Raw genomic sequence first — 16,304 nt, 5'->3', positions numbered from 1 at the left:
AGATGAGCCAGATATATAGCCAAGACCTGCGGGTAGCAGAGGAACTGTGAGAAAGAGATAATCGCACTTGCTCACCCCAAGGGTTACCTGTGACACCCTCGCAATGACAAGAGGGCCCAGCGAAAGGGGGCCACGTAAAAGGAGCTTGGAGGATACCCTAACCGGCAATTTGTAGAGAAACAACTCACCCGAGCGTGTGCTTTTTCCTTTTTTTGATGCTTTTCGTCATTTTGGAGTTCCTTTGGAGTTACCTGGGCTGTGATCGATCGGAGAATAAGCGAACCGAGTTACTCATCAGCTCCGCAGATCGTTGCATGAAACTGAGAGCGGGGCCGCAATGAGTCGGAGAACGAGACGCTGGATTTTAAGAGTTTTACTTTGTCTGGGGATTGTTTATTTGAAAATTGGGTGAGCTGCGCTTATTTGACTTCACACAGATTGCTGTAGGTTATTCTCAAACACTAAAACTGACAAATGACAGGAGACTTTTATCTGCTGTTGGACCATTTGTGCGCCAATGTATTTTATATTTGCTCATAAATAGGCAGGTGATTTTATAAACGATACAAAGCTTAAAGGAAAGAGCGCAAAGTTTTATTAGACTCGTGGCATTTCCCGATTTATGATTATTACCTCAATAACATTTCCTTTATTATACTTTTGATATTTATGCCAGTGTGCTTTTACCAGACTTTAAAAGTATCTGAAACTTTTACGCAGCATTTAAGAATCAGTGTAGTGGTGCACCTTAGCTCAGACATGTTACAGAAAAGTATAACTAATAATTCTGGTGATCATTTCTGCTGTTAAAATGCAGTCTGTTTTCCACAGAGGTATATGTTAAATATTTGGATTATGACCCCCAGCTACTATTTAATAAACCAAACTGTGAAAATACATTTGATTTAAAAGGTTATGTAAGATCTTTAAGATAAAAATAAACTCAAAGTGACAGCCAAAAATGTCAGAAAATAGATAAATGGTCGATGGCTGCATTTTCTCAGTCATATCCATCTTCCATTCACAGTGGCTTCTCGTCGGTGGTGGCCCTAGGTGCGAGCATAATCTGTAACAAGATCCCCGGTTTGGCCCCTAGACAACGGATTATCTGCCAGAGTCGCCCCGATGCCATTATCGTCATCGGAGAGGGAGCCCAAATGGGCATCAACGAGTGTCAGTTTCAGTTCAAAAACGGGCGCTGGAACTGCTCTGCGCTTGGAGAGAGGACAGTCTTCGGAAAAGAGTTGAAAGTGGGTATGTTGCTGTCTGTTAACGTTTGTTTTACAGTTTGAAACATGTTTTATTTACAGCAGTTAACACCATTTATGAATCACCTCACACTTCCATGCGCATCTGTGCGTAAAATGCGCACAGGCTTCATCTCTGGCTCTTTTGTGATTTCCCTCAAAATTCCTTTTAATATAAAACAGTGCCAAATAGAAGTTCAGGATTTAGCCTGTCAATAAGCTGGAGTTTTTTTTAAATGACACTGACATGCATTCTTTCCCACATGTTTTACACAATCTAATCTCCTAGCAGGTGCTCTTTATCTGAAGCCAAACTCTCCACCAGACAAACTTCTCCTGCACATAAATGATCATCTGCCCTGCATCATCCATAGCATCCCAAAAGGAGTCGGTGTCACTTACATCAGGCCCTAGTTTTTCCTCCAGACTTTTCACAGAGTGGAGCTTTTTCTACAAAAGGCATCTGAAGCCAGCACTGTAACAAAGCTCTTGTGAATGTTGGCAGCCTTTCTTTTCAGCCCGTCTCTGGAGACACATTTTCACTGGTCTTTATCCTGTCTAGCGATGGGTGCTGTGGCTCTCACTGTACGGACGTAGATCTTACCACGGGTATAAGTTACAGCGGGGCAAAGCCAAGAGGAAAGCAAGACCTGAAAGTACTAAATTAGAAGAACAAATTAGTTCAAATCTGAGACAAAAGTCTGCTGTAGAGAGTGGATGGACTTTAGGGAATGCTGAAATTGTGGCTGGAGTTTTGTGACCTGTTTGTTGGCGACTAAAAACTGAAAAGTAGAATTAGAGATTGTTAGTTATCAAGGATACCAATACCAGGAAGATCTATAATGAAGTATAATGATGCCTTTATGGCTATAGCCTGCGTACAGAGTTTAAAAACCACAGAGGATGCTTTGTAAAACCATTTAGATAAGAATTCTTAAATATTTTCATCCTGGCACAGCTATTGAAGTAAAACAAAGAATCCAAATACCCTTTCACACAATGGTCAGTAGCTTGGACCAGCTGTTTGAGGCCATCCTGCTGCTGCTGTTGGAAAGAAAGGATTATCTCTTCATGCTGTTGAAATGAAAACAGTGGTGTTTGACAATCTGTTCCTTTATGAATGAGTGGTTTTAGCCCATCAAGAGTCTTGGTTTGTGTTTCCAAGACAGGAGTTTAAGTCTATGGCTTGGACAGCCATACCAAATAGATTGGTTTCACTGATCAGATTAGGGTAGAAGGCCACTGGTTGTAAATGAACGCCATTGTTGATGCCCAGGCTGAGTGGAGCTGTGGTGCTCGCAATTGTTCTTAAAGCGAAGGAGGACTGACCCGTGAACTGACATAATCCTCATGGGTAATGCAAGGTGCATCAGCTTTGAGCCATTTTCGGCCTCGACTGTGTTTGCACTTGAACTTTGTAGTTACACTAAGCTGTATGAGATGAGGTCCATATAAAGAGGCCGAGGGGTGCATGACTCTGCAGAGATGAAAGAGGAACAAACATGGCAGAAGAACAGTGAACTGGCACTTCTAGTTCAACTTAAAAAGGCTTTTGATTTTTTCTCGTCCACTCTCTTTTTTAATATCTTCCACCTCTCATTACACGGTTAGGAAGAATTCATACCATCTCTTGCGGTGAACTCATGCACTCAGAACTGCAGGGGAAAAATTAACAACGGTGCAGTCAGAGCTGACTGACACACCTTCTTTTTTGGCTTGGAGCCCATCGAGTCTATAAAAACGTCCACATAATTGATGCCTCAATATGAGCTCTTTTTTTTTCAATGGCAAGGGCACACATCCAAGATGTTTATCAAAAACATGGCGGCTTTACATAGTGGAGCGGGTGGTAGGAGGAAGCACAAAGAAGGTATGGTGTTTGTTTTGAACAAACAGAGACAAGAGGAGTTTATTCACACATAGATATGATGGATGTTATAATCAGGAGTTTCCTGTTTGCATGATAATGAATCACAGATCTGAAAGTGAAAAGATGCTACTTGTAGATCATGGATATGAATATTACATTATGGGCTTTTCTCATATTGTATTATGAGGGAAAAGTTGCATCATATAAAGCTGTGAATGAGATATATCAGTGTTTCTTCCTCTGCTTATTATTCGACCGGAGAACTTTGTTTCAGGATCTGTCTGTATGAGTCCTGTCAGATTAACCTTTAGTGTTTTGTCGATATTTCTGTGTGCATGTAAATGATTTGTTAGCCGGACTTGGGCGAGATAACGACAGGAAGAAGACTCAGATGTCAGTGCCTTATGAGTTTGCACAGAATGTGACAGTTTCTGAGTGGATCAATAGCCCTTCCTTGACAACAACCCTCTTATTCATACTGCTTTGTTGACTATGCCGCCAGTGGCCATTTTGGTTCACGGGCAGGACAGTTTCCAGGTCAGGTTTCAAAACACTGCAGCCCTTTAGTAATATGTCAGCAGCACTGTGATGTAAGCACACATACTGTTAATGATTAATCTAGTTCTTAAAAAATCCTGGTGCTTCAACTGTAGGAGTAACATCATAACATTCTTTATTTAAAAACATCTCACCCTGCAACACTGTATTCATCCCTCTATTTTTTTTCTGTTCCACTATAGGGAGCAAAGAGGCTGCGTTCACCTACGCCATCATCGCAGCAGGGGTGGCACACGCCATTACAGCTGCCTGTACACAGGGCAACCTGAGTGACTGTAGCTGTGATAAGGAGAAGCAGGGTTTCTACAGCAAAGACCAGGGCTGGAAGTGGGGAGGCTGCTCGGCAGACATCAGCTACGGCCTGGGCTTCTCCAAAGTATTTATCGATGCTCGGGAGGTCAAACAGAATGCAAGGACACTCATGAACCTCCATAATAACGAGGTGGGACGCAAGGTAAGTTGTTAGCAATAAGGCTCTTTACAGGACAATGACTGTACACATCATGAATACTCACCTTGCTTTGCCCGGGGGGCTCTTTGGCAAAAGTGACAGGAGGTCAGGGGCCAGTTAATAAACAAACATTAATAACATTTATCAGTATATATAATAAATTAACTACCTGTTTTCACCTGTTGACGTTTGCTGTCCTCATTCAGCTTTGCCAAGAGGCAAATCCACTTGCAACAGTCCTGCACAGGGGTGTATCTATAATTTGAGGACATTCAGGACTTAGCCTGGACTACTGTTGGAAGGTTTTGTGGATTCTCCCCCTTTTTTAACAAGCTTCATTTTAATTCTTTTTAAATGCACTCTGGCACCCTATTTACCAAATGATCGTTTGGACACCCTGCACCCTATCACAGCCTTAATGTGAGTGCCACCGTTGTGCTGTGGTCACAATACGAGCAAGAATGCAACAGTGTGACCTGTTACATCATCGCTAAGTTGCCTATGTTGCTCAAGCGCTCGTCAACGTAGTTACGTCATCACTGGGTTGTGTGTCTCAGCTACAAAGCATCTTGAATGTCATCTAAAGTTTGTATTTTTTTCCCCAAAAAGCATCTCTTCTTTTGATTAATGCGTGAGTCCCATTTTAGCATTGCATTTTGCCGCTCCATTGTATCCCAATGTGCACCTCAATGCATGTAAAGTTAGCATAGTGTCAGCTAACTAAGCTAAATAACACTGTACCACAGCTGGAAACAAAAACATATGATTGGTTGACGCTTCATCACGTCATTGGGGTGCTGAAGAAAGTTAATGCCAGCTGAAGTTGTATTTGTAGTGCGTCTTGCTGTCCAAAGCGACAAGTGCCAGGTGTCAGTTTGTAGCCATGTTACCGGCTTCCATTGAAAATGACTTGTAGCCTGTTGCTGTGTCACGCATAGTGTCGGCACAGCATTTTAATACATAGAATTTGTTCCCATCTCCACATTCAAATCCTTTCAAGTCACAGAGACTATAAGTGACTAAAAGTGATGGTGAACTTGTGGTTAACTAGTCTGAGTCTGGCCCCGGTAACAGTTAACGGTCCCTGCCATGATGTGGTGTGGGTGAACCTTGCCAAAGATCTGGGCAGCGGGGCCAAGACTGAACAAGCAGTGGAATAAAAGGCTGCTTTTAAGGAAAGAGCTGTCTAAGTGGCAGGGTTTGATTACAACCCAGATCTCTGCGCTGAAAACAGATTGACACTGTACAAAAAGGCATTAGCCCACTCGCCCCCCATGCTTTGCACCACTGGGACAGTGTACAGTTACCTTTATGACAATCCCCACCCACAATTTCGCTAATAACACGAGCCCACATCAGGTGCAATGTGCTTGTACATGCACCACAGGGGTGTTTACTGTTTGGTTATTAACGTCATTGAGTAATATGTGTCTTTGTTGACATGCAATCCACCTGCATACTGGCTGTAATACACAGATTTAACTCAGTCATTAGGTGAAAGGTCCAAGTTAGTGTCAGTATATCATGAAATCAGCTATGCTTACAGTCAGAACCCACTGCGAAAGGGCATCACAACATGAAACATAAGAGACATTAATAATATGATAAGGAAAGGATGCTTCTCATGATGTGCTGACCTGCTCATTTGATGGCTCTTCTGCATGCACGGCTGCAGAGCACTGCAGAGTGACAAAAAGACTCCAGGAAGTCTCGAGGTTAGAGATTGAGTGGAATAATGTGCCAAACAGCTAAAGTGAGGTTGGAGTTAGTGAGGAATAAAAAAAAGCAGCTTTGCCCAAAGTTAACTCACATCCTGTCTCCCTCTCTCTCTCTCTCTATCTCACTGTGCCAAATAGCCTGATTCACACAACTGACACGTCCATCCCCACACTGCCTGAAAAGCCTCTCCGCACACAATTGTCCCCAGTAGATCATTTTCTATGTGCGTTTCAGGACCATGAATTCAAATTGGCTTATCTGGACAGCTAAATTGCCTCCCAGGGAAAAGACTGTATTTGTGGATTCAAACTTTGCTACTTTCTCTCCTTCCTGCTAATAAATGGCCTCTCTGTTTTGATAGTTACCACCCCCCTCCTCCTTTATTTATGCTAATCAAACGCAGTGACACTGAGCGGGAGCGCCGTTCACAGCTCCCTGGTCGAAGACGTCCAGACAAAGGCTGTCACAAGTGTTGGTCACAGAACAACTGATGGATTAAGGGAGTCGAAGCCAAGAGTTTTATGAAGTGGTTCGCTCGGGGAAAAGTTGTTGTTTTTTTCTGGTTCTTGTTCACACGTCTGTGTTTGGGTTCCATTCTTACCGTTTACTTGCCAAGAGCACGGAGGCATAAATATCTCGTCAATGGCTTCAGGAGACCGGATCGCATGCTAAACTCGTCGCACTTTAACGGAAGGAAATTGCAGTTGACCTTGCTGCTTAAGAAAATTCCAGTTTCAGTCAATGGCACTTCTCATTGTCATCAGTTCAGGGTTTAGCGGTAATCCTAGTCACTCGGCGCCTTGTACAGTCACTCTTGACATTTGTGTGTTGTGTGTGGTAACTACACACACAGAGCCTGAAATCTGATACATTATTTTGGCTTCTGTGTATATGGTATCACACAGCTATGCGGTGGGGCTGTATTTAATCCCCAGCCATGGTGTATTTGTCAGTCACATTGTTATTAAGTTGCGTGTTTGTCATTTGCCTCGAAGTGCAGGAGTTGAAATGTGAATTAAGACAGACTGAAACAGATCAGGGATTTAGAATATGTAGAGTTGCATGAGTTAGAGTTTCATTCTGAAAAATATAAATAAATATAACACAGAAAAAAAATCATTATTTTAGCAAACTGCATGGTAATTGGTTTTAATAATCTAGTATGGATGTTATTAACCTATCATCAGAGTGCATTCATCACTCATCACTGGCATGTTTTTACAGTTGCAGGTTGTTACTACGTTACTAAGTTGTTTTTGTGTGTGCAGGTCCTGCAAGAGAACATGCGACTGGAATGCAAGTGTCATGGCGTCTCAGGCTCCTGCACCACCAAAACCTGCTGGACTACACTTCCCAAGTTCCGCGAGCTCGGCTACATTCTCAAGGAGAAGTATGCCCATGCGGTGCACGTGGAGCCAATCAAAGCCAGCCGCAACAAGCGCCCTAAATTCCTCAAGATCAAGAAGCCTTACTCGTACCGGAAGCCCATGGATACAGACCTGGTGTACATAGACAAGTCGCCTAACTACTGCGAGGCGGACCTTGTTACGGGGAGCTTGGGGACGCAGGGCAGGGTGTGTAACAAGACTATGATGCAGCACATCAGCGGCTGTGACTTGATGTGCTGCGGCCGGGGATACAACACACACCAGTACTCACGCGTCTGGCAATGCAACTGCAAGTTCCTGTGGTGCTGCTATGTTAAATGCAACACCTGCAGCGAGAGGACAGAGGTGTACACATGCAAATGATAATATTTATTGGATGGTGTGTGTGTCTGTGTATAAGTGTGTGTGCGTGTGTGTGATGACGTATGTGAGCGTGCGGGTTCTTGTCTTTGTGTTTTCATGGACAAACTGGAGCTGTTGAACTTTACAAGAGGGCTGTTATTGCAGCCTTTTCATACATAATGAGGAACTACTGTACTGTGTATACAGTAAGCTGAAGATGGGGCGTCATGATTCTTTTGCACACATAGCTCTTCACCCCTCTTCTTGGACTGTTCGTTGGGGCGCAATGTCAAAAAAGTGTGACTAAACACCGCTAAGGGAAAAACTGAACCCTGGCACGTGGGACTGGGTACCCACGGTGTGAGCCAGAGACGCAAATTCCAAGACTTTTAAGCTATATGGACATTTAGGAAATGGATGTTTCCAATGCAAATGAATTATGGTGGATGTGATTGCTGGGCAGGACACACTGCTGTAGTTCTCACTCTGTGCGCAGATGAAATGACACAGCCATTTGGAATATTTAACATACTGTATTTAGAGAATGAAAATAATTAATATTAATTTATTCTATAAAAGAAACTACTGATTTTATCCATTATGGATCAAAAAATAACTAAATGTTGGGTTTTAGTTTATTAAAGCGAAACTTGTCCACACACTTGTTAACACACTGGATTTGAACCTGCCTGGAATAATGTGTCATGTTCTGGAATCAGATTGTTCCAGATGAAACTGCTGTAGGCTACTCACACTGACCTTCTGACCCTCTCATGAGTTTGTCTTCCCTCTGTTTGCTGCTAGTCTAGAGAATCCCACTTGTTGAGGTCGAAGGCTGTACGCTCTACTGACTGTCTTCAATGGCGTCGCTTACTTCAAGCTGATTGAGCTTAACAGGTCTTAGTCACTGATCAAAAACACGGGCACATTCTCCACTTTTGGTAAATATTGGTTCATAGAGTATATTTTGTAAAAGCCTATTTTTATATGAATGTCTTATTTATATCTTTTGCATATTCAATGTCAAGTTCTGACTCTGATGCCTGTTTTTAAATCCCTGTGGAAAAAAAAGCTGATATGTAAGTTGGCCCCTGCTGTCACTGCCATAGTTGTATATTGTAAGTGATAGAAACTGTTTATATGTGTCTGTGTTCAAACGTCTGTGTTTACTGCGTTTCATGACTACTACTGATGGAATACAGGAACAGAATAACACTAACAAGACATGATTTCCATTATTGCTTCCTCGTACATTCAAGTCTCACTCTGGTAATGACAGAACAACAAATGGGAATAGAAAAGGACCTGTGGAGAATGTTCAGGCTTGCAAGGAAAAAACATACTTGAACAGCTGTAATGGTTAGATAACAGGGAAAAAAATGGCACTATGTATACAAGAATTGAAAATTGAAGAAAAGTAACATTGACCTTAAAGGGACAGTTCACCCCAAAATCGAAAATACACATTTTTCCTCTTACCTGTAGCACTATATATCAGTCTAGACTGATTTGGTGTGAGTTGCTCAGTGTTGGAGATGTCTGCCTTCTCTTCAGTATAATGGCCCTAGATGGCACTCAGCTTGTGGTGATTAAAGGGCCAAAAACAAACAAACAAAAACATTAAAAAACATCGTAATTTTCCAGAAATCGTGAACTTGTTACTGAACATAATCCACGGACCTTGTTGTGAGCAGTTTCATGTAGAAACAATTTTCTTTCGGCTGAACAACACCCGCCAACTGTATCACCACACAGAAGGAAGTGTGCATCTACTGTTAGCTCAGCTAGCACCACTGAGCTAGCTAACGTTACAGCTCAGCCGAGGAGGATGCCATTAATGTTTACATCTCCCCTGTAACAAAAACAAGCCTCTCGTCCCAACACATTCTCACTCTGACCTCACCACGTATTGACGTTTGGTCATGGACTTTCCCCACATCCATACATGACGTGCAAGGTACCCTGGGTTGTTGATGTTCTGGGACAGCGTGTCAAGTTCTTCCTGTTATGTACATTGTCTTCTTTCATGATACACTTCCATTTTCACAGGAAATTTAACATTTACATACAGTCTCTTTCAAAATAAAAGCACTACACCAGTACAACAGTCGGTTTAGGCAACTAAAGCTCGTGGTTAGGTTTAGGAAAAAAGACCAGGGTTTGGTTTTATGATCTTACGGAACGCAAACACCAGTCCCTCGGGTGGAAGTTGGTGTTTGTTGGACCCATCCACTACTCCTCCTACCTGCACAACTCGGACTTTCGCCGCCTTAACTTTCGTCCTTGTCCTGCTGCGTTTCCCCCCGATGCCGCCGGGTGCCGTTAAACTATAATAGCAACCAGCCGCGTATCACGCCGATGTTAAAGGACACCCTTTTTTGTGGTTTCTGATGCCACAAGTCACTGCCCAAGCACCAGATTTCGACAACTTCGGATTGAGAGTAGATGCACACTTCCTTCTGTGCTGTGATATGGTTGGCTGTGATATGGTTGGCAGGTATAGTTCAGTGGAAAGAAGACAGTTCCTACATGAAACTGCTCACAACAAGGTCTGTGGACTATGTTGAGTAACTGAGTCATGGCCTCTGGAAAGAGACAGTGCTGTTGAGTTTTTCATTTTTTTTTTTTTTTTTGAGCTGAGTGCCATCTGGTTTCATTATTTTAAAGAAAAAACAGACATCTCTACAGTCAATATCTCCAACATTCTGCAACTCACACCAACAATCTAGACAGATAAATAGGACTACAGGTAAGAAGAAAAATATGTATTTTTGATTTTGGGTGAACTGTCCCTTTAACATTTTTTTGGCTATTAACCAGCATAGTAGAGGAGTTGTTGAACTTTTATGACATTAATTGCTCATTATATAGGAATCATTTAGTGTCATCACTTAGACTTTCAAATGAACGTAAATGTAAATTGTTATTAATGGTAGCTATGTAGTGGTTTGCAGCAGCATTAGACAATGTTAGAGTCATTAAATTTGGATAAATATTCTCAAATATCACACGGTCACCATGGAGATAAATCAGTTCTCAAAGTGCTTATCCTACAAGTACAATGTGTGCAGTACTGGGCAGCAGAAAGAGAGACGTCTTTTGAGAGGGGAAAGTTATTCAGGCTTAATTGAGGGCCCATCTTGCAGACTGGGAAGCAGTTGAATGTGTCAGAGGAGAAAAGTGTTTGCGCTCTAATGGTAGGGTACCAGAGTAATTGATGAGACTGGTTGGGCAGACTGTCACGGAGATGACTTGCTCAGTTGGGGGAGTGGGAGCTGTCAGGTGATAGATGACTCGCACATCTGCTTCATTCACTCCTGGGCCACTAGTTGCTACAACAACTCCAGCGCAGCAGAGAAAATGCAGGGCAGTCTCCAAGAGAGGCCGGCCGACGTGTCAGGGAAATGTTAACGATGCTAAAGCCCACAGTCGTTACAGATTCCACTCTCATCGGCCTGGAAGTGGAGCGGGGAGACAGGCCTGAGGTGTTGACGGAAAACCTGCTCCCAATAATCTCCTGGGATTGACAAATGTGGCCTGTAAAGTTTTCACCTGTGCTGTGTTTCAGAACATTCCCACACGGGCATTTTCCTTGTAAAACTTTCTTTTTTTTTATCCCCATAGAAAAAACTGATACACATGAGATTTCAGGTTTAATTTACAGTAGATTAGCCATATCATGTGTCATTGGCAGTGATAATCTGCCCAGAATAAAGAGAAAAGGGCGTGAAGGGGATAATAACAGAGGCTTGTCTCTGTCTGACAAAAGCTTTTAGCTTTCATAATATTGATACAAAAGACTCTCGCATAAGAAAAGCCAGCTGCTAAAAAAGCTCTGGTTAAACCTAAACCAGGGTTTTGTGTCTAAGACGCACATCACATTATCTCATGAACAAAACACTTAACATCTTAGAGTCCTTTATATGTGTCACTTATTTACTTTCACTTGCAGTAATCTAACATTCAGTGTTGGAGAAGCTACTTTGGAAAGTACCAATTACATCACACTGGAAGAATCTGAAATACAGCAGAGCTACCCTACCAAGATATATTGTTTGGTTAACTAAAGTTACTTTGTAAAAAATAAAATAGAATAAAAATATCAAAATGACAATGAACGTGATACAAAAGTATAACAAAATATAATACAAAAAAGTGACATAAAAAAAACTGCAACTCAATTGAGATTATTGCAGAAGTGCCCACTTGTTCACAGGTCATACATTAATCAAAAAAAATAAAACAAAAGGAAATAAAATAAAATAAAAAAAAATTAAATTAAATTAAATTAAATAATGCCCCACTATTTAAAAGAAAGTGCAAGGAATGTTTGTTTTGGTTTTATGTAGGCTACAATGTCCAATAGTCAGACTCCTGACTTCCAGAAACTAGACTCCAAGTGGACTGGTGCACCAAGCAGGATTACATATTTATCCATGTAACTTCTAAAACAGCAGGCAACAACTTCTCTGAACATTTGTTAACAAATATCAATAATCAATAGGCTACTACTGACTTATTGTGGTCAAAGGGGGTTCAATTACAGTTGAGAAGCAATGGTAAAATTAAAATAAGAAATCCTTCCTTTCCCTCTGTGACCCATGTTTATAGTTATAGTAGTTACAGATGCTGTATGTAACTCTGGAGAAAGACAGTTGATTGTTGTTGAGTCTTACTCATAGGCTGTCAAATACCAACGCTTTGAGTTCGTAGCCAAGCTGAACCACGCACTCAGAGCGTTGGTATTTGACCACCTTAGAATGAGACTAAACAATAAACTTTCCCTAGAGTCACATACAACACTGTTAAATACGCAAAACATGGCAAACAAGTAATTTACCGACTTAAATCACGATGCAAATATCAATGAATTACCAGCTACCTACTGTAACATGTAGTTAAACTACTTGTTTGATTTCATGTAGTTTACAGTGTTAGGAAAAATACATCATAACTGCACCAGAATACTAGCTACTTCACAATTAAAAGTAGTAAAACTATATCTAAAAAACTTTGGCTAATCAAAGTAAAACTATCGTCAAAAAGTAGTTAACTAAACTGACAACTAAACTGAGTGAAGTGTAGATGTGTTTGATTAAGAGACCAGGGTAGGCCAACCCTCACCTTAGCAGCCCAAGGATGTGTTTTAAGAAGAAGAGCAGTTATTGGTGTAGTGGAGGGAATGCGCAGGTATAGTGGGGCAACAGTAGCTCAGTTGGAGCAGCAGTGGCTCAGTCCATAGGGACTTGAGCTGGGAACCGGAGGGTCGCCAGCCCAAGTCCCCATCCAGACCAAATATGGAGCATGGACTGGTAGCTCGTGAGGTGCCACTTCGCCTCTTGGGCACTGCTGAGATGCCAAAGTAGATAACTACTGACAGAGCTACTAACATTTGAATGTTGTTAAACTGTCCATCAGCTACTTCAAATTGTAGTTCATCCATCCATCTATCCATTTTCATCCACTTATCCGAAGCCGGGTCGCAGGGGCAGCAGGCCAAGCAAGGCACCCCAGACATCCCTCTCCCCAGCAATGCTTTCCAGCTCCTCCTGGGGGACCCCAAGGTGTTCCCAGGCCAGACAAGATATGTCGTCCCACCAGCGTGTTCTGGGTCTGCCCTGGGGCCTTCTACCAGTTGGATGTGCCCGGACCACCTCCAATGGGAGGTGCCCAGGAGGCATCCTGATCAGATGCCCGAACCACCTCAGCTGACCCCTATCGACACAAAGCAGCAGCGGCTCTACTTCGAGATCCTCCGGATTTCCGAGCTCCTTACCCTATCTCTAAGGCTAAGCCCAGCCACCGCACAGAGGAAACCCATTTTGGCCACTTGTATCCACGACCTCATTCTTTGGGGGACTACCCAGAGCTCATAACCATAGCTGAGGGTTGGGATGTTGATGGACCAGTAAATTGAAAGCTTTGCCTTCTGGTTCAGCTCTCTCTTCACCATGACGATCACTGCAGAAGCTGCACCAAACCGCTAATTCATCTCATGCTCCATTCTACCCTCAATCATGATCAAGACCCTGAGATAAATCACCAAGAACCATGGCAATTTGTAGTTAACTAGTAATTGAACCACATGTAGTTCTCTACTCCCTGCTAACATTTGAGTGACGTGGGCAAAACCTCAGGATTGTTTGGATTCTTTGAATGTGGCGCTCTACAGTTTCAAGGTGCCCTCAGGTTCCACTAATGCTGATTAATGATGAGGATTTAAACCATCAAACCTTTGATGCTTTTATTTACATCATAACAAGTCTTTTTTTAAACAAACAATGTAGTTTAGCTACTGTTCCAGGTAATCCACCTGCAGTGTTTTCCAGTCAGGTGCAGAAACACCACCACACAGAGGCCACAGTCACTTCATCCCCATTGAGTCACAAGCACAAAACACCACCTTCTTTGATATCGCAGCCTAAGTCAGACACCCTGCAGGATCACTGAGATGCTAATTATACTCTTAGCTGTGTTTCTCCATAAACAGGACCGGGCCCATGCCAAGATGTTCAGGGGTGTAATATCCATGTCGCTCTGAAGTGGGGTTGCGATACCCTTTGGAGTTTTGTTTATAAGAACACACACACACACACAGACACACAAAAACACGCGTGCTCACCCGTCACCTGCAGTAGTTGGAAATTGGTGGGAGCAGCAGATTTATGGTTGGTAGTCTGGCTCACTCCCTGTGTTATTACTGGAGGCCTGCCACCGCTTCCCTATCTGCTCCCATGACCCGTTACATCAGGGCGGCCTGGCAGTGCGCTCCAGCCAGCAATTAGCGTCAAAGCCAACAACGAGTCTTTTAACACATATTTAAGCAAGATCCATCCTGCATTCCGTTTTATCATTAGATCGGCGTTGGCCGCACCAGTGATCAGATTTATGGCTCGAATTAGAATTCAACCGATGATGCAGACGTTTGCTGAAGCCAGTACTAGAAATCAGGATTTATTTTCTATTCATATCAGCAAACTAAAGTTAATAACAGTGTGCAAAGTGTTGGATTTTCTCATATAGTTTAAGCTCTTCTGTTTTCCTTTACTACTACTCACAGAATTAAATGAACCCATGAAACATAGAAAGAGTCTCGTGTTTACTTTTCCAAAGAGAACAGAAAATATGCCACCAATGAAGAAGGAAATGACTCATAATTCCACAGTAAAAGAGTTGTTAAATCATACATTTTACAGGCCCCTTATTAACACAAGGCTCCGTCTGTGTGTGAACTTTTCTGTTTCAACCACTTCCAATGTTTCACTCAAACAAGTGGACAGCACTAAAGACAATAATTTGAAGGAGGCGGAGGAGGTGGAGTGAGAAAATGTGCTCTCCAGTTTTTTCTCTCCCCTTCGCTCTCCCTGACCATAAATCTTCTGACACATGATTATGTCAGTCATACTTTTGTTTTTCCTCTGGTTGAGACATGCACAAGCACCTGAGCGCTGCACAGTAAATTGCAGAGCACAAGGTTGTCTTTATGTGATTCCAGAGATACTGCACGGGCGCAGAGCTCATTCATGCACTCTCTTAACGGCGTGCTGTTTGAGACTCTGTGATGGAAGCCAGAGATAGCAAGACAATATCCACTCCCCGCAAGAGAGATCCACAACTGTTTGGCCCTCACAGGGGGGGCTGTCTATCTGACTTCCCATGGTCTATCTGATTTTACAGGTAAACACAGTAGGTCAAATAGCTTCAAGGTATTGTCAGCTGCATTAAGGTAAGAGCTGGATCAGCTCTTTGGGGGGGATTTTGAAAGAGCCATTTACAATGATTTGAGTGAGCATACCAACCCGCTTAACCTGCCCTTTGAAAGCTCTTTGAAATGTGTAATCATGGAACAGTAATGCTTTTGAGAAATGGGCTAATGAGAACTTTCAGTGAGTGTGTTAAAAGTTGCCCTTTGATGGTGTGTAGTGTTGTATCTTCAAATGATCTGAGCACCCCATATGATACTTTTCCCTGTTTTTGGAGTGGTTTGGAACAGGGCTATGGAGGGCCCTCATACCTGCCCGTCCCCTCCCCCTCCGCCTCCCCCAGAAGACGTCACCTGAGCTAAGCTTACAGTAATCCTCCGACGTCTCAGGCGTCCTGACACGGGATGTTTTGAACAAAAACACCAAACTCACTACAACCCCATAAGACTCGGAGACGCTTAGGACATATCACTAATCTTCATCCAGAGTCATGACAGTCAGGGACAGCCCTTCTGTGCCCTTACAGAGCTGGCATCTTCTCTTCTTGATTTGATTGCTTCTTGTTGGTTCGTCAAGACGGCAGGTTCATTAAAAACCACACTCTAAGTCTTCACTTCACTGAGACACAACGTTTAAACGTCAATAATGAAAAGAGGCAGGAAGCAAGACCTTTCTCGTCTGCGTATAAGGCAATCAATTAACAAAAAAAGGCACACAAACAAGTCACCATTCTGCATGTACTTCACTGATGGTGTCATAGCTTCCAACCTCCCGTCTCTCGGCTGAACAGTTCAGAGGCAGTTGCAATGAGTTCTCTCCTCTAGCATCTCGTAACCTGTCCGGACACGCTCCTAAATGTATCATTGCAGAAAGCTATGAAACAATTTGAGCTGATGCTGCCAGTTTAAATAACTAAACCATGTGGTCAGAGCTATTATATCATTAATCTTCTCCCTCTCTCCACTCATGCTTTGCCAAGAGATAGAAACACCCTCACCTTCAACCCTGAAAGAGGTAAAGAGATAC

The 16,304-nt window shown here is 42.7% G+C and overlaps 1 protein-coding gene across 1 annotated transcript; it reads left to right on the top strand.

The window, feature by feature from the left end:
- The first annotated feature begins 34 nt into the window (after positions 1–34).
- wnt7ab (wingless-type MMTV integration site family, member 7Ab) lies at positions 35–8,794 on the top strand. The gene is made up of 4 exons (XM_033628059.2): positions 35–408; positions 1,028–1,254; positions 3,858–4,129; positions 7,114–8,794. The coding sequence occupies exons 1-4, from the start codon at positions 338–340 to the stop codon at positions 7,594–7,596; spliced, it is 1,053 nt and encodes a 350-aa protein (XP_033483950.1). The 5' UTR covers positions 35–337; the 3' UTR covers positions 7,597–8,794.
- The last annotated feature ends 7,510 nt before the right edge of the window (positions 8,795–16,304 follow it).

The sequence above is a fragment of the Epinephelus lanceolatus genome, chromosome 8 (assembly GCF_041903045.1).
Source record: "Epinephelus lanceolatus isolate andai-2023 chromosome 8, ASM4190304v1, whole genome shotgun sequence".
Taxonomy (NCBI): Eukaryota; Metazoa; Chordata; class Actinopteri; order Perciformes; family Serranidae; genus Epinephelus; species Epinephelus lanceolatus.
Note: the sequence above shows the minus strand (reverse complement) of the source record. Positions and strands in the feature narration are given on the sequence as shown.